The sequence below is a fragment of the Pocillopora damicornis genome, chromosome 8 (genome assembly GCF_964200805.1).
Source record: "Pocillopora damicornis chromosome 8, jaPocDami1.2, whole genome shotgun sequence".
Classification (NCBI taxonomy): Eukaryota; Metazoa; Cnidaria; class Anthozoa; order Scleractinia; family Pocilloporidae; genus Pocillopora; species Pocillopora damicornis.
Window position 1 is genome coordinate 13,553,238 of NC_142677.1, and position 18,400 is coordinate 13,571,637.

An 18,400-nucleotide genomic window follows, 5' to 3' on the forward strand; every position below is an offset into this window, starting at 1 on the left:
CAATATTCTCCCCTTTTGTACTTTGTTGGAGAAGACGAATCCCTCTTCCGTTCCCCCTGAAAACCATTTGACCCAACAAAATCCTCCATCCCCCCACCCATGTGATAAAAAAATGATTAGTCTCTTAACCCTTTAACTCCCGTGAATGACCAACACAGAATTTCTCCTTACTACTATATCATGCAGACGAGTGATGAGAATAAAAAAAAATATCAATAAAGGGATTACTAATTGATCCGATACCAAAATCTCTAAACTAACATAATAAGAATCGCAGACAGTAAGGAGAATTACTAATGAGATCTTGGGAGTTAAAGGGTTAATCGAAAAAAGATTAAGAAACCATAAAGATGAGAATATTTTCAAAAAAAGCTGAGTGGTAGACAGAAAAAACCTATGAAATGAATCAATTCTTACCCTTTTCCTCTGGAATGGGCTTAACTCTAATTCTTTAACTAAAGTAGTCGCTTTAGACAAAAAAAGTGAATGAAAACACTGAAGAAGTCTTCAGGCAAACATCACGATTTTTGCAGATGTGCAAACATTTACCTAACAAAAAGCCTATTGTTCCTAGGGTTTCTAGGTAAGAAAAATTTCTATTAGAATGATGATCCTTCGACAGAAAGAAGGAATATGTAAATGTGAACATATTTGAAGTGATAGTCTTATAAAAATGCTCTAGCAAATGACAAAAGTCGAAAGTAAAAATTTGAGGTCTTCAGGGGCGATTTCTTTTAACAAATATTCACATTAATTTTGGCACTTCATCAGAGCAACCAGCTGTTTCTTGGACAACGGGCAGAGGGTTAATTCTTTGTTTCTAACAGGTAACGTCAGTGATATTTACTCCTGTTAAAAGTAATATATTTTACAAAAATAAAACATTAACATGGACGCGCTATTCTGTATTGAAGACTACTGAAACAGGAAGACCTAACTAGTGGAGATGATCCATGTTAGAGGATGGATTTTTCGAAACTTGTAATAGGAATTGTTCTGTTTGTCATCGATATGTGGTGTGCTGGTAAGTTTATTTGTAATCAACGTCTTGGTAAATCATTAACGTTGTGTTCCCCGTTTTCCAAGAGATAAGGGAACAATAAGGGAACAGAAGTTAGCGTTACACATTACACTGTGAATTTTATTTGATAAGCATTGTGTATCATTTAACTGCTAACGCACAAATATAAAATATTGCATTCAAGGTCCAATTCTTTAATAACTCAACGAGGATTCACCCAAAGATTTTATAAGAGCGACAGAAATAACACATAAAGCACAATGCGTTTTTCTTTCTTATTTGCGTAAGGGTGATCGTTTAAGAAAGAGCATCTAGAGAGAGTAGAGAGAGAAAGAGAGAGAAGAGACTGAAAGAGCATCTAGAGAGATTATTCAATATTATATGTGACACAAACGCAATTTGCTGTATATAAATATTGTAAATAATTCAGTTAAAAGAGCTGTCTTCTAAAGAAAGCCGCCGGATATCTAGTTAAAGCCTATATATGCCGCACAATTTTCACTGAATGTTGGTTTGTAACTAAAAAAAAAAAGCCAAAAAACCTCCAGGATCGGTAAGAGGAGACAAGAGGAAAAAAAATTCATATTTCTGATGTCTTTTTTCAAATTGCGTGGTTTGTTTTCCCGTAAAATTTTCTTAAACATCAATGCAATAATTATGCAGTATCCTTGCTTACACAAAGCACAACAATATGGTTGTTAGGAAGAAAGATCATTTAGATAATGGAACTGAATGATGATTCACTTCACTAATTCCCTCGATGAGGGGGGCATTGGGGTCTGTTAGAAATCGCAAAACAGCAAAAAAGAAAAAGAAAACAAGACAAAACAAAAAAAAAAACAAAAAAATCTATCAACACCGAAAACCGCATACAAAACCGATAAATTTTCACATTCCACTTTTCAAACCCTTATCGATCCGATACAGAGGTGACAAGTGAAGCAAAATGGGTTTCGCGGCTATGAGAGACCCGTGGAGGCGAAAAATGGCGCTTAAATCGAATAGGAACCGGAATCCAAATAGGAAAAACCGAAAACCACATCAGATACCAAATCCGAAAACCCATGAGTATTTTTGACGAAGACCGAAAACCAAATGCTAAAAAACGGTAGATCCGCAAATCGCAATGAACACCACAACAGCAAAAACGAACCGAAAAACCGCATTAAAAAATAGCCAAAACCCCTAAACCAAAAATCCTAATGCCTTTTTTCTTGCTCCGTAGGACATGAATGAAGTTTTAGTTTTAGTCGATTTAGTTAAGCTCTAGTTAACCGAGTTTATGCGTGATATAGTGAGTTGTATTTCTAATTTAAATCACCACCACTGATGACTATCCTATGAAACTGATTAAGATTCACTGTTGCTAAGTATTCATTCCATTCAAAAAATAGCCTGAGGGAAGGCACAACAGCTATAATAAGTAAAGCATGCATTAATCGTCATTAACTAGTAGCAAAAAAGGACATGTAAAACAGTAACTTCTCTCAAAAGCAAAGGGGAATAACCCTTAAGTGATTTATCAGATGATGTTTTTCTTTTTCGCTGAAGATGAAAAGAGTAAAAATGAGGTCATAACAGAAAAAAAAAATTGAAGGGAAAAGCCTTGTCACCCAGAGGTACTGCTTAACATAACAACATCAAGAGGCTTTTAAAGAATTCATCGCCATAAAAGTCTTGATATGAACAGCGTAAAATGTATGTTAAGTCATGCTGGGGTAATGAGGGCGTTCAGCCTGATAATCGAATATCATTTAACAGTTTAAATGAATCGCGTAGACTTCAAATGTTAAAACTCAGGGTAAGTGATGTAAACCACAGGACCAATATTTTTGCAATTAAGCATGATGACAAAACAGAAACCGTGATCAGTTTTGATGTATGAATAAGGAGATCCCTACACATCCCTACACATATCCATTTGATTTATCAGCTGATGTTTTTCTTTTTCACTGAAGATGAAAAAAGTAAAAATGAGGTCATAACTAAAAAAAAAAAAAAAAAATGAAAGGGAAAAGCCTCGTCACCCAGAGGTACTGCTTAACATAACAACATCAAGAGGCTTTTAAAGAATTCATCGCCATAAAAGTCTTGATATAAACAGCGTAAAATGTATGTTAAGTCATTCTGGGGTAATGAGGGCGTTCAGCCCGATAATCGAATATCATTCACCAGTTTGAATGAGTCGCGTAGACTTCAAATGTTAAAACTCAGGGTAAGTGATGTTATTAATTACTGGTGGATTTGACGTCACATCAACCACAAAGCCTGCGTGACTCTTAATGGGCATTAAGTGTGTCTTGAGTGCTCGTAATTAAGAAGTGGAACGCTATAAACGATGCTTTAGTTTTCTCCTCTCATTTTCAGCGGGGTCAGTTAGCTTTCCCTGGAACCGATTTGTTCATCCCTTTTACCTTCACCTAAAAAACGTCGAGTACTTAGCAATCGTTATGTCCATACAGATTGAACGCCTAATGAGGTTGCAACATGAAAATTGTAGAGAAACCACAGGACCAATATTTTTGCGATTAAGCATGATGACAAAACGGAAACTGTGATCAGTTTTTATGTATGAATAAGGAGATCCCTACACTACCATATCCACCACTTAGATACCATATCCACACTTAGCAAGGTCAGTTAACTTTCCCTGGAACCGATTTGTTCATCCCTTTTACCTTCACCTAAAAAACGTCGAGTACTTAGCAATCGTTATGTCCATACAGACTGGACGCCTAATAAGGTTACCACATGAAAATTGTAGAGAAACCACAGGACCAATATTTTTGCAATTAAGCGTGATGACAAAACGGAAACTGTGATCAGTTTTTATGTATGAATAAAAAATAATATCTACCATATCCACCACTTAGATATATTGAAGTGGTTGCTCGCTTGAGAGGACTCACAAATGTCGTTTTTAGTAAACGTATACAGCTTCGCTGCGTTATCAGCCTTACTTCCTTTTCACCTTACAGTGCTTTCCAAAGAATATAGTCGGATTTTAGAGTTCAAGGAACCAGTACCAAACAAAGCGCTTAACGGGCACTTGATAAGAGCAGAAAAAGTGGCCGACGAAGGAAGCTGCCGCGTCTTCTGCTATTTGGAACCAAATTGCGTGTCCATCAATGTAGGTCCGCAAGAAGATGGCGGTAGAATTTGCGAATTAAACAGTAAAACGGATGGAAGCTCTTCACTTTCCGCACTGCGGCAAAAGAACCAATACACTTACTATGGAATTGAGGTATGAGATAAAAGAATTGGTTTATTAATTTAATTGCCCCGAGTCACAAGTTCAGTTCCACATTTGCTCTATTATGTGAATTTTGTACCGGAGAAAAACATGCTAAAACAGTCGTTACCGAGTAACTTCATAGCGCCTGGAAGTTTGTTGATGAAAAGTTAGCAGATTATTAATGTAGTATGATAAAGATTGAATATATTTATGAGAAGTACCAACAGGACACTGATATTGGCTAGGCATCTCCTATGAAGAGAACAAAAAGTTTCGATTTCTTTTTTGCAGGATAAGTTCAAGTACAAAACGACAAAATGACCTCCCAAATTATTTCAAATGGATGACCAGCCCTGTTGATTTTTTTAATCTGCAGTATATGACACTGTTATCATAAGTCCACAGTTGACAGATTAAGATTGAAATTATTTTCTGACACAGAATCCTTGCCGCAGCAACCCTTGTGCCAGAGAGGGAAAATTGTGTCAAGCGGGATTCACTGAGAAAGGCTTCCGATGTGTTTGCCGCGAAATGAGCGAAGAGGGACACTGCAAAGGTTCTTATATCACCAATGCAATGAAAATCAACTCACTCTTGATCAAGAGGGACCTACATCTTTTATCATCCTAAAATCTCACCCCTGAATCGCACGTTAAGGACACAGGAATAAAGGAAATGATCACCAACTATAGGAGCTCTTGATTGTTAAACAAAGTCCCCTTTTCACCATCTAAGAAATTGTATAGAGAAGAGATGGAGAATGTTTATTCTGGTTGGGGTGCAAAGAGATAATCCATAAAAAATGGACTCTTATCGTCTTCAAAAGTATACCATTGCAATGTAAAAAAAGCGTGTAGGTCTCGATAAAATATCCAATTTTACCCGTTCATTTCTTGCCATCTCGATTTCTACTTTTTTTTCTACTCTTCCATGTCATCTGTACACAACGTGTAACGATCAGCAAGCTGCAAGCCTTCCGTCTGTCATACCGAGGTTTCTATAATCAAATTTACCTTTCACACTCAACAACACAGTAAAAGAAAGGGTGATGCATGAACTATAATGCTACTTTATCTTGATATTTTTCTGTGGACATGTGCAAACATGAATCCAATATGAAAGATAACGCAGGTTTGCTAACTATTTTGCATTGATTTTATTAGACTGTCCTACCGATTGGAAACCGTATGGAACCTCTTGTTATGCTGTATTCACCACTGAACGTTCTTGGAAAGACGGAGAAGACCACTGTAATTCAATGAATGCACGGCTGGTGAAGATAACCTCTAAGGATGAGGCTGCTTTTATTCGTGAGGATCTTGGTGTCAACTCTCAAAATACAGCCTATTGGATTGGCCTTCATGAAAAAGAGTCCAATGATGACTGGAAATGGTCTGACGGGAGTGAGCTAGATGTGTTTATCGACTGGAATACAGGAGAGCCAAACATAGGGTCCATAGCTTGCGCTGTGTTGTTTGATGGAAAGTGGCGCGACAGAAGTTGCTCAGATAAATACAACTTCATTTGTGAGAAATGATTACAACCACGGGAACTACAGTGTTTTCTGTATTTGTATGGATATGCTTTAAGTACAGTGTGGGATGCAGCTCGAGACATAACCCATAATCCTCAGTACACCAATCACTGGCCTAACATTGAACATTGGAAGAGTAGTACCGCCGGTTTCACAATATCACTTTTAGCTTTAATTATTATCGTGCATAAATAAAGGTTCTGTTTTGTTTTCTTGTGACTCAGAAACTTTGTCACGTGATTATTAAGTATGAAACAAATAAGGTAACTGATGCATATGATATCAAATAACCTAAATAACTTAGAAACCATGAACACATTCAGCCATTAGTGAAATTCGCGAGAATGTAATTCCATCAGTTTTTTTGAAACCAAAAGTTTGTTGGTTCCATCTGTCGTGCCTGCCGCTCGAAAATCTCGAATTGACGCCAGTTAACAGGGAGGCAAGAACTGAATTTCAATCTGAGACAAGTTCAATGCTGGTTCGACTGATTGCTAACACTTTCCATTTTTAAATTCCTTTTTCTGAAAAAGGAAAATATATCCAAGTCCAAACTGCTGAATAACTCAAACAGAGAAAATTAATCATTGCAGTCAACAGCGTTCACATAGACGTATTAAGAGAGTGTCTCTGTAAGAGCGTTCCGGTCGATTTTGCTTGAGACACGGATTTCGCTCGTTTCTCGTGTGTTGTAAGACATTCATGTACCAATACTAAAACCAAAATCCGTTTGATCGGATCTCTTTATTTTTCAGAGTTTTACGGAAATCAAATTTCGCTCGACCGAAGGCTTGTCGTGACACTTTTCAAGACTTTAATTTCATACAACTTTGGAGGACAATTTACAAAAAACTACGGAACTCAGCAAAAAACAAATACCACAGCCACGTATATTAACTCTATCTTATCTATCGAGGCGACTTTCGTAAACATCACGTGTCAATCAAGGAAACAGGAAGACTTGAATGACACCTTATCGGTTCGCCTAAATCAAACACGCCAAAACCGATCAAATTCAAGGTAAATTTTTGAAAAAGTGAGGCGTTCTTAACTGATCCAACTAACATAGCTAGGAAGTAGGTGCCATAGAAAAGATAACTACAGAAAAAAACTTTGCGGCCCGACCTTTACGAGAACTTTATAACTCCGTGAACTTACCTAATTTTCGGCAATCTCCACGTTTGGCCGCCATTTTGAGGGACTTGTCAACATGAAGCGTAACCGATATAAATAGGGCAGGTTAATCTAAAACCGTCAGAAATAAATACGAAAGCAATTCAAATGAACTTTTCTTTCAATTCAAGCGGCAAAATTTGAAATCGTTGTTAAACTTATCATCCCCATGCGACCATTTATTCCAACAATACAAACACTACAACTTTCTGAATTCCCCTCGTCGATTCCACCGCAAGAAATAACCTGTGCCACCCAAGCTTCGACTCGAATATGAAGTACGAATCAAGTAACATAACTGCTTCATCGTCGCGGCAATATCACGCTGGTATTTTGATTTTCCGATCGACAAGAACGGTGATCAGGAATAGATCGGTTTGTTTACCTCGTAAACGTGACCGCTGACCAGCCGCTAAGTGAAAACAGCATAGCGCGGGGTGGGTGGTTGGCGGGCTTATCGTCATAAGATATTCAAATGCATGCTCAAAAAGCTTTAGGAATATCAGTCTAAACAGCGAAGGCATGCTTCGAGGTACAGGCAATTTTTATTTTATTCTCATAACTTTCTCCTTTAAATTAGAACTGGTATTAATTAATAGAGTTATCAATATATTTTTAACCGGGCACCCATATAACCTTTTTGCTTGTCATCAGTGGTATAAAATAAAATGTCTTTTCCACCAGAACCTTTTATTTATGCCCCATTGCACAAAATGAACACTATACTTAGAATGTTTGCTCTAAGTAATTTTTTCTGTTCCCAAGAATGTATGCAAAGTGATAGAGATTTGATTCAATACGCTGACACCTTCTTTTAAACATAGTTTGATGCTACACTGGTTTGCAGATTTAATGAATGTAACCGAAGAAGTTACAATTCATAGACCCAACGTTTCGACACTCCTGTCTAGTGCCTTCATCAGGGGTGATCTAAACGCTGCAACAAGAGGTCCTTTTATATGATCACTAATTAGCGGCCTTTTTTCTGACGAGGTGTAAATAGGCGTCAGGAAGCAGACCGCCATCGTCACGATTTAAAGGAGCGTGGGCGGAGCTAATGTGCCAAGCCTCCAAGCAAAGGCGCTGGTGGTAACGCCGATTAGTGGTGATAATCTTAGAATTATCCCACCCAATTGTATGGTTGGTTAGGTAAGTATGCTCCGATAAAGCTGAATTTTCCTTTTTGCAAAGAAAAACCGCTTTTTGGTGCTCTTTTAACCGTGTACCAAACTGGCGTTTGGTCTGTTCGATGTATTCGTTGTCACAGTCATTGCAAGGAATAGAATAATGTCGATGATGTTATTTCTGCGGCAATGCGTCAGAAAAAAGGCCGCTAATTAATGATCATATAAAAGGACCTCTTGTTGCAGCGTTTAGATCACCCCTGATGAAGGCACTAGACAGGAATGTCGAAACGTTGGGTCTATGAATTGTAACTTCTTCGGTTACATTCATTAAATCTGCAAACCAGTGTAGCATCAAACTATGTCTGATTGTCCACCTGGTTGCCGTGTGAACTTTAATATACGTTCTTTTAAGTTATGGCGCGTGCAGGTTTTTTGTATCAAAAGTCGCGCGTGCAACGCACCGGAATTGAAAATTCGTCGTAAAATCGCACGAACCTTAGAATGAGTTTAGGCAACTTTGACTTCGGGCGAGATTAAGAGGATGGTTCAAAGGACCCCTTGAGATTTTTTTCAGGACTATAACTGAGAATTGTTAATAACTATGATAATCGTCATCATTAGCGAACGGTGCTTTTTGCCCATTGTTGTCATCATTATCGTTATCACGCCGGAAGAAGTATAAAGCCGGCATGTCGCCTTACCTAGCTACACAGAAAATTGTTCTCTCTTTTGCTCCCCTTGGATCCTGGAAACTGTTACTATTAAGACGATCAACAAGAAAGCCTTTATAATTATTGAAACTTTTGATTAACAGAATGTAGGAAAAAATCGGTTGGGAGAGTTTTTCGCGTATCTTATAATCTGAACGATAGTTTTAAATAAAACAAATAACAATTCATTCAATTTACCTTAGTTGTCTCGTGTTTAAAAGTGGCGTTTCTGAGGACCGTAGATTCTTCTCTGATTCTTCTTGTCTCAGGCAAGACTCACTATCATCAACTTTTTTCTTGTGCTCCTTACGGCATGGGACACAGTGAGCTGAGGTAAGCGATTGCAAATTTCTCAGTTAAAGTAAAGCCCAGGAGCATCCATCAGGAATTAAAAACCGACGTGCACTGTTTACTTTTATTATTCTTAATCAAATAAGGGGTGTTTTAGTCTGCAAATTTAATCATATCGGTTAATGAGAATCATACAAACTGAGGAAAACTGACCGCAAATAATTGTGAACCGTACGCATGAGTAAGTAGATTGCGTTGTCAGGTGATTTGATCTTCTACAAAAACATTATTGATTATCAACCGAGCAACTTTGTACATATTTCCATCTGTGATGAAAAGCACTTACACATAGATCTATTTTTTTCAACGTGATGTGTACTTAAGTACCCTTCATCTAATAAAGAATTTCTTCTCTTTTCGAGCAGATATGTCACGTGACAAAAATAGATAACAGAAAATGTTACTGAAGACCACCTGATTCAACTGGAATAATAACTCCAAACAGCTTTTGAACGTCCTGAGACATATGCAAGGTAATTACATCTCTGCCTTGGATACGCTTCCTGACACCATCATGATCAGGATACTGACGTGTTACCTTTGCACTTCTCCAAAACTTCCCCAGAGTGTGGCGATGCCTATAGCAAATCCACATTTTTTTGTTTATTCTCTGAGCGAGGTGAAATAGGCCAATCCTTGCCAAGATTAGCTTACTTCAGATTCGAAGATTAGACTCACTTAAAAACCTCTTTAGACAGGTGGCAGCTTATCAAATGATGTTTTACTTCGTCATTGCATTCAGACAGTCGTACCAAACCACTTAATGAACCAAAGTTTTTTCCATCTTTGCTATTCAAAAAGCAGTCCTGAGACATAATGAACGTCTCGCTTGTGAACGACTTCTTCCTGCACTGTAAAATGAAAAGAGCCAAATTGACCCCAAAAGCCAAATTGGCCCCAATTTCTCGAGGGCCAGTTTGGCCCATCAAGGTTCGTTTTGGACTATTTGAGCCAAAACGGGCGTGACAAGTACCATTTCGACCCCTCCAAAATCTGAATTGGCCCCTATGAATTCTACTTTGGAACTTTTTCTCAATTTGGCCCTTCCAAGAGCCAAGTAGGATTGACCAATTTGGCCCCAACGAGGTGCAATTTTTGAAAAAAAAAAGAAAATATGAAAACAATTTTCTTTTTTCGACCATATTTCGTTCCCTATACTATTCCTTATAAAGTGTTCAAATTTTCAACGGTTCCTCTCGTAACTGAACACCGAGTCACACAACGAATTAATCGTTGGCTTTTTCTCGAGACGTGAGCGTGAGCTGGCTGTGATGGCATTAGTCGAACCTAGACCACGTGCGTCGGAAACAATAATGAATTATAGCAGCGAATTCGTCACTGAAGAGGCTGTTTCTTGGCTACAGTCGCATGGAATGAGACTTAAGAAAGGAAAGGTAGGCAAAAGAAATTTCCTAACAACGTATTTTACTGCAACTTTACATTCACAAACTTGACCGCTCCATTGATCTTTGTTCGTATCTTATCTTGCAGAAAAAGACGGTTGCGATGGCCAAGATCTCCTTGCCATCGCCCAAGATGCAGACGTACCAAGGCACTACATCCCTATTATAAAAGAGCGTCTAAAGCTCAAGAAATTGATTGCAATGAACGCTGAACCTAGAGATGACACGAGTTCTTCGTCGGTACGATAATTAATTTTCCCACCAGAGAATTTGACGCATGAATGGTTCGCCTCTTCTCCCGAGTCTTGTTGAGTCTCAGCGGTTTCGCAACTAAAGTCACGTGATCAAATTTTGGCGCCGAGAGATAGAGACGGTTACAGTTCGAATACTGCATTTGCACAAGATGGATTTAACTTATTTCAAGATTCTCTGATTTTAGGATCTCTCACTCTGAATTCTTAATCTTTTTCTTGAAAAGATGAACTGATATTTTTATGTCTATGTCTTTGTTTGCATCCACTTAAGCTGATTTTTTGGCTCTCACTCTTTCAGCGTGCAGAATCAAGTCCTTCGAGTAAGACGGTTCAAACGTCGATTGATGATTCAGAAAACATCAGCGATTATGAAAATTTAGAGGTGACATTGGCACCGAAAGAAATGGGTAAATCAATATTATAAATCGCTCAAGGATCTCTGTTTTACGGACGAGGCGACAGAACTGAGCACTGTCTAAGTAAGTTCTTGTATATTAAACTTAGCAGGATGGTGAAGAGTACATTATCGACTACTTTCTTTCGATTATATCCTAAAGGAAAACACACAAGGTGCTAGTTGGTCAGTTAAAGATGACAAATCTCGGGGATTGCACCTACAAAAATGGCGAGATTTGCTTTATTTTTATTGAAATATATTAGATATGTATTTACTTGCACCATACATAAAACAAAGTAAACCCAATTTTTAAATCTAGTAAATTAAAAAATTAGTGAATTGATAGGATGTTATCAGACAGTTTAATTTTTTTGAAAACAAATATTTACCTACAGGTTCCTCCTGAATGGCTTCCGAAATTCCAACTACCATCGAGGGTAAGAAACTTTTCCTTGTTTTGTTTTTTAAGTCTACAAGCAATCCTTATTTATTCATGAATACTGAACTAAAACTGAAGTGCATAGATGTATGATTTCTTTTCTTGATAAGTACATATACAGTTTGGTGAAAATACATCATTGATGATCACCATTATTGTGTTTTTATTTCTTATGCACAGTTTGCTTACAAATATTTTGCAACTTTGTAGTTGCAAAAATTTACTGTTCTCCGACAACAAATTAATTTGCTCATTTGTTTGTTTTTTTGTACAGTTCTCTGCCTCAGTAGAGTTGGATACCCAGAAGGGATATCTCATCAGCAGCCTAAAGTACTCTGAGCAACAGTGGATTGCAAAAAAAAAAACTATTGCAGAGTATCCTTGTATGGTTAGCAGGACACTAGACTAAGTTGACTTGGAAACTGAATGGATTGGTATGGTCTAAAAATCTATTGCTTCACCTCTTCTGCTTGCAGTGAAGAGAGACAATTTTGGGGTGCTGAATCTCTTGCCTTATAATAAAAAGTTGCAAAATAATCACTCTCACCTTTTAAGTTCATGACCTTTGTTCTTGTGTGTTTGTCATCACATGCATTTAATGAAGTTGTGACCATTTTGGAGGTACAAGTCCAAAAAACTGCTACTTTGGTACTAAGATGAACAGCTAAAATTTCTGAGCCCATTTGCCAATGAAGTCCAGATACAAAGGTTTAAGTACTTTTGGGTTGTATTTATTTTTCCTTTTTGTTTAGTTTTTTTGATTTTGCAATTTTTTTAAATATTCCTGTTGTCAAACCATTAGATAAATATTGGACATAGAATAGCTGACTTTTTCCAGATATTTTGGGAGTCATACATTAGTTTTTCAAGTCTTGAATGGGAGACAAATTACACACATCGAGCTAAACTTCCACTTCCATTTCTGGTGTTTTAGCTTATAGTTTTAGAAAAACAATATGTATATATATATATATATATATGTAAATGTGGGAGTAGAGTCTACCTTGGCATAAAGTGCTCAATGCTGTGGTAGTAGAGCTAAGTATACATAAGTTAAAGAATTAAAGAGGACACATCAATTCTCTGTGACACTGAATTTTGCACCTAAGCGCTTGTCAGACAGAACTTTTCTGTCTGACAAGCACTTAGGCACAAAACTCAGTCACAGAGAATTGATGCTTCCTCTTTAATTCTTTAACTTAAGTGTGTATATATATATTCTTTTTTTCTGGCTACAGGCACTTTTTGCACTTTGGCTTGATTTTAATGTGGTTGTGAAACTTGTTTTTATTGCATAGAGTGGCTGATGTTGATTCAGCAATCAGAGATTATGTCCAGCACAAATTTTAATTGTTGGAGATCTTCAATACATCAATCACCTGAATATAGTAACAGAGGGAAGTGTAATTTGTCACTTCTCATAAGAAAAGATTCTTGATGCTCTCATTGGGTTACTTGGCTTATTTATATTTTCTTACAATCGGTCAAAGGCAATTTTGACTTTTTTTAGAGCAAGCATTGCTTGAAATTGGGTACAGGCAGACTCTTGTCACTGTTTCCTCTATTTTCAATGACTTGGCAAATGCCTGCGGTAGTACTTGCTGATAGTTTATATTTTGATAATATCTAGAGTAGTAATATGAGTGCATGTATTCTCACATCCACTGGAAGAATACTCTTTGCTGCTCTAAGGCTCTTTGTTTTTCATATGCACAAATCAAACAAGGTCTATATTCTTGTGCAGGAACTGGACCATTTGTTGCCTCTGTCTTATTTTGATAATTTTCTGTACTTTAAATCAGTCTTAATTATAAGCTGCTTTACATTACCACATTTGCTAAGTCATTGAAAAGGGAAGCTTTACTCACAAGTGTCTCTTGGGTGTAATTTCTTGCAATGCTTGCACTGTTAAGAAGTATACTGATTTAGGGAAGAGATCTATTTTAGAAAATGGTTGAATTAATGTTAAATATGTATGTATGTTATATTCTTTCACATGATGTTTCAAAGTTTGTCTGTTTTATACCACAATTAAGATTCTTAATAACTGTAAAATCAGGTAGCATAAAAGGTTTTTACATAAACAATATCTAGAAGCTAATAAATGAGTGTTTGAAAGATAAAGTATGTGGTGTATTTTCATTATTTGAATGTAAGGGGGAAAATCAGCATGGAGAGGAAAGAGCCCTCTACTTCTGAAGTGGCCCACATTGGAGCTGAATTGGCTCTTTTTAAAGGGGCCATTTGTGAGAGGGCTGAAATTTCGGGGGCTGTTTTGGCCCCTATAAATTTCAAAGTGGCCCCTGTATTTTTCAAATTCACCCTTCACATGGTCCAATTTGGCCCCTACAACGGGGTCAACGGGGTCAATTCAGCCCCAAAATTGGTGCCAAAAACAGCCCCATTTCAATGGGGCTGAATTGACCCTAAGCGAGTGCCAAACTGGACTCACTCGTTTTGGCCCCATTTTTGGGGCCAAATCAGCTCTTTTAATTTTACAGTGTGTACTTGTAATTGTTTCCAACGCGATACAAGTTCGGGAGATCTAAAGGAACTCACTATAACTTTGTATATTCGATACGATTTCAATTTCCGCGTCAAAGGAGAAGCCTACTGTAATTCGTGAGTGGTCAGTGGTTACGCTCGTGAGGTAAAGAATGGGTTTGTGACTTTCTCATTCAATTGAAAGACTCGTGTCACTCTTATAAAATGGTTGAACGGAATACAGACTTCGAGCAGTCTCTTATTTTTCTTAAAGATAGTGAGGTCACGCGTATCCTGTGAGCATGGTGAATCCGCGAGACGCGAGACTCGTATCTCACGTCTTCGCCGTTCCACGCTCTCAGAGTTGGGCAAAGACAAGACACGTTATTTCCGGTGCGATATAAGAGGTTCAATGGTTATCTCGATTATCTAAACACATTTATTTACGTAGTAAAGATTTGTTTTTAAATCTATGAACTGATGCTAGTCCTATTTGGAACGAAGTGTATTTGAAATAAAAAAGAATATTAAGTAAAACAAAAGTTGTCTGCAACACGAAGTATGCCTTCGCATTAAGACTGAGAATCCTAATGTTTATCGAATGTTCCCTGATAATCTGCCCGCATCCACCCCTCACCCCGCTCCTCATCAATGATCCTCGTTTGCCATCCATCGGTCATGTAACAGATCTTTTTCAATTATTTGGTATGAAATTAGAGAAGGGCAAAACGAATTGCAATGGATGACGAGTTGTTCGCCGTCAAGGAAAAGATTAAGGTGCCTTTCTGAGAAAAGATGTTTTTTATTCTTTTCGTTTATAATTCGTTGATTTAAACTGAAGAAGTTCAAAGACACATAAAGCTGCCTTTTTACAACATTACGAGGTTAGTTTCGACAGAGTTTGAGGAATTAATTAAATAGGCGTGTGTTTCTCTGTTTGTGAAAGATCTTGACGACCATTTTCTCGCACTACAGACATAATTTCAGGCTGGAGCCCACATCCTGCTCTCTTGATTTTTTTTCGAGGAAGGCAATGGTTAGTAGTCGGTAACCTCTCAGCACGATATGGTGCCTACTTCCTTGTCAAGCTGCCTGAAAAAGTGGATTTTTTTCTTATGAAGACCGTGCCGCATTAGCACCCTTAATCAAGCTGGTTATAAATGCATCAATACTGTTACTTAGTAGCTAGTTTTTCGGAATTCCTTCCAAGACCTAATACAGGAGACACTGGCATTAAACAAGTTTTAAAACAGAATTGTACAGGGGATTTTGTTGTTGTTCACGACTTCGATTACTGGAAATAAAACCAAGTTAAAACACCACGATATGATTCATTTGTTGCCATGCTTTTGTAGCTCTCGAATTTATAGTTGATGATATCCTTTCACAGATTTCGAAGTGCCCTTGCGTTTTTTCATCAAAAGGCGATTAAATTCTCTGAGATGGAGTATTTTGAATGACGAAAATGAGATTTTTGCATGGAATGACTCCGTCTCAGGCGATTGCTATCTCCAACAAGACTAAATTGAATCTAATTTAACTTAGTTCAGTGCCTTTCTTCCCAATTTACGCCAGCTTTTTTTTAACCGCATGGACGGGAACATAAACATTTTTCTACTTGTATTCTTTTAAATAAAGTTTTATAGCTGCTCCAAAATCAAATCTACACTTTATTTGGAACCATCCTGCAAGGCATTATGTAAATAACTGATGGTATCATTCAACTCAAAGTGGTCAGATCGACCTCACAGTATACAGGTCGACCCCACATTACTTGCAGTTGTTACGGTATAAAATCACAATCCCACAAACTCAATTATTTTATTAAACAGCGAGTAATGTTCTTTAAAAAGAGCGCCTCCTAAAAGCAGTACAATACTTATCGTTAATAAACTTAATTCAGTAAGCCCACCACAATCAACATCCGTGGTAGAACTTGGCTAACGTAGGGTAGATGTGGGTTAACGTGGTGGAACATGGCTAACTTAGGGTAGATGTGGGTTAACGTGGTAGAACATGGCTAACTTAGGGTAGATGTGGGTTAACGTGGTAGAACATGGTTAACTTAGGGTAGATGTGGGTTTACGTGGTAGAACATGGTTAACTTAGGGTAGATGCGGGTTAACGTGGTAGAACATGGTTAACTTAACAATCTCATTGCTGTCTCCAAAGTGCCTTGAAATGAGCAATTTTCCGCGGTAACTCTTTCTCGGTAGAGCTTTCAAAACAGTCTTCGCTCCGACAACAACAACTGTAACTAGCCCTACTACTACATAAGTCAGTCTTTATATATTTACAATGTGTTCTGGAACATTCCAGAAGCTTGGATAATAACTGTTTTAGTAGTATTACATAATAGGTGCGTGACATGATGAAATGCTCCAGAAAGTTTCATGGTATGCAAGTCAGCATGACCAAGCAGTCTGGAGATTTCTAGAAGGTTGTATTTACAACAATTACTCATAACGCAGTGGACTGCCATCGCATCTTGTTAAAGTCACGGTGCTTCTAAGTTTCTTCATTAGGATAACAACAAAATTGTCTTATCGTGTGCTTTACGGCTCGTTTCATTTCTCTCATCCTCCAACAATACAGGATTGGATTTATAGTCGAGTTAGAGAACGTAAGAGATATCGATAAAGACGAGACAAAGTAGAATATTGGCGTTTCATGTTCAGTGATAGAAGCAAAACCACTGACCAAAACAAAAGGGAGATAACAAACCAGTGATGCCATTTGTACCCACAGTGCTGTGGACACTGTCTTTTTGTATCTCGCTTTATTCAATGGAGTTGCTTCTTCATTCTGTTGTCCTTGGTGACCTTGGCTCTGAACTTGTGCTTGCGAGAGGCGGAGAGTGCGATAAATTTTGGTGTAACAGAATGAAGAGATCATTATGCCTAACAAAAACACTGCAGATGCAATGCCTAGGAAAGTGCTATAATTCTGAAATGCTACCAACATAATGATAGTCCATAAGACCCAATGAGTACCAACGAGAGCCTTTACTCGCCTCATAGTTACAACCTGTTTGTATCTTAGTCCCAGCGACAGAGCAAGAAGTCTGTCCACACTTATTGCAGTTATTGTTGACGAAGATACCCCACAAAATATTGAACCAGTGATAAGAGAAAGTAAAGAAGAGAAGAAACAAACCCTTGAGTGCTCAGGGACCATAATGAAAACATAGTAAAGAGGTTGTGAAGTAAGGCCCACGCCCAAATCTGTGCAAGCAAGACAACTGAGCAAGAGTTTTGACGGCGGATGAAGGCACGACACCCTACGGAGAGTAATGATGATCAAGAGATTTCCAATAACTGCAAAAATGGATAAGGGAAGATTTATAGTTGAAATGAATATCTTCTGAGCTGTTCCGAGACCTAGAGAACAGGAAAACCCCAGGCCTGTTGTCGTATAATTTCCATTCTCAGTTAAATTCGCCATTATTTCATCCAGGCTCTTTCTTCATATGCAACCCGAGCTCTAGTAACACTGTTAGAGTTGATCTAGAGAATTCTGTTTTTTCCGCTTCAAAGTGTATTGGTCTCTTCTGAAATAAAGAAAATTACCTCTTAATCCATAAGATCAAATTGTAAATTATAAATTAACGACGTGATAAAATAATAACATATTCCTAAACGCTGACGATGTCGCCGCCAAAACTGGAAATTACTCACCTGGATCCGTTTCAGGCTAGTTGCAACTCGTGCTACAGTATACAAGGTATTTTCTTACGCCTTATAAACGTAAAAACTCTGCCTTCATAACAGAACGATCAACAATATGGTCTTCGTAACAAACCCTTTTTTATGGTAAAATAGCTTCTGGTGAGGTTTTAAATTACTTAATGTTCGAAAGAAATTTTGAAAAAAGGAATCAAAACCATGTCTTCGAGCTTTCGCCAATCTAATGTATGATAATGCCGTGGATCGGCAAAAATTCGAAGATTCATTTAATTTAGGAAATTTATACAGTAGTTTAAGGCCTCATCAGAAACTATTACTCGTAACTGATCGAGAAAATTATGGATGTAACGAAAGTCTAGGTTGTGAAAATGGCACACAACTGAAATGAGCTGGTCGCTTTCCCGCTCGCTGAGAGCCAGAGGATGTTTAACTCTTACTTTGGCCAATTGCAAGTATAAGTGTACTACGTAACACAGTTTGTAAAACTACTTCAGTGACGTTATTTATAAGGGGAGTTTGTCAAAAGAAGCAGAAACCTTATTGAACTTTACAAACACAAAACGACTCAGTGCACCTCAATAAATAA

At 37.7% G+C, this 18,400-nt stretch overlaps 2 protein-coding genes and 1 long non-coding RNA gene across 4 annotated transcripts in view; 2 read left to right on the forward strand and 1 right to left on the reverse strand.

Annotated features, from left to right (window-relative positions):
- The first annotated feature begins 840 nt into the window (after positions 1 to 840).
- Positions 841 to 6,017, forward strand: LOC113679895 (snaclec alboaggregin-D subunit beta). Of its 2 annotated transcripts, XM_027196875.2 has the most exons (4): positions 841 to 1,024; positions 4,000 to 4,265; positions 4,698 to 4,812; positions 5,420 to 6,017. In XM_027196875.2, exons 1-4 carry the CDS (start codon positions 964 to 966, stop codon positions 5,791 to 5,793), a joined length of 816 nt encoding a protein of 271 aa, XP_027052676.2. In that variant the 5' UTR covers positions 841 to 963; the 3' UTR covers positions 5,794 to 6,017. The 2 variants fall into 2 exon arrangements, with proteins under 2 accessions (XP_027052676.2, XP_089070226.1); XM_089214100.1 differs by lacking the exon at positions 841 to 1,024 and having other exon boundaries at positions 3,857 to 4,265.
- Positions 6,018 to 9,994: 3,977 nt separating this feature from the next.
- On the forward strand, positions 9,995 to 11,567 carry LOC149041466 (uncharacterized). Its single transcript, XR_016188984.1, has 3 exons — positions 9,995 to 10,545; positions 10,643 to 10,794; positions 11,107 to 11,567. It is a non-coding gene; the product is annotated as an uncharacterized LOC149041466 (long non-coding RNA).
- Positions 11,568 to 15,751: 4,184 nt separating this feature from the next.
- The window catches only part of LOC149041467 (adenosine receptor A3-like), a 2,962-nt gene continuing 313 nt past the window's right edge, over positions 15,752 to 18,400 (reverse strand). The window contains exon 2 of the mRNA XM_089214678.1: positions 15,752 to 17,678. Coding sequence (XP_089070804.1) covers positions 16,637 to 17,572 — 936 coding nt within the window. The 5' untranslated portion in view covers positions 17,573 to 17,678 and the 3' untranslated portion in view covers positions 15,752 to 16,636. The remainder of the gene's footprint in view (positions 17,679 to 18,400) is intronic.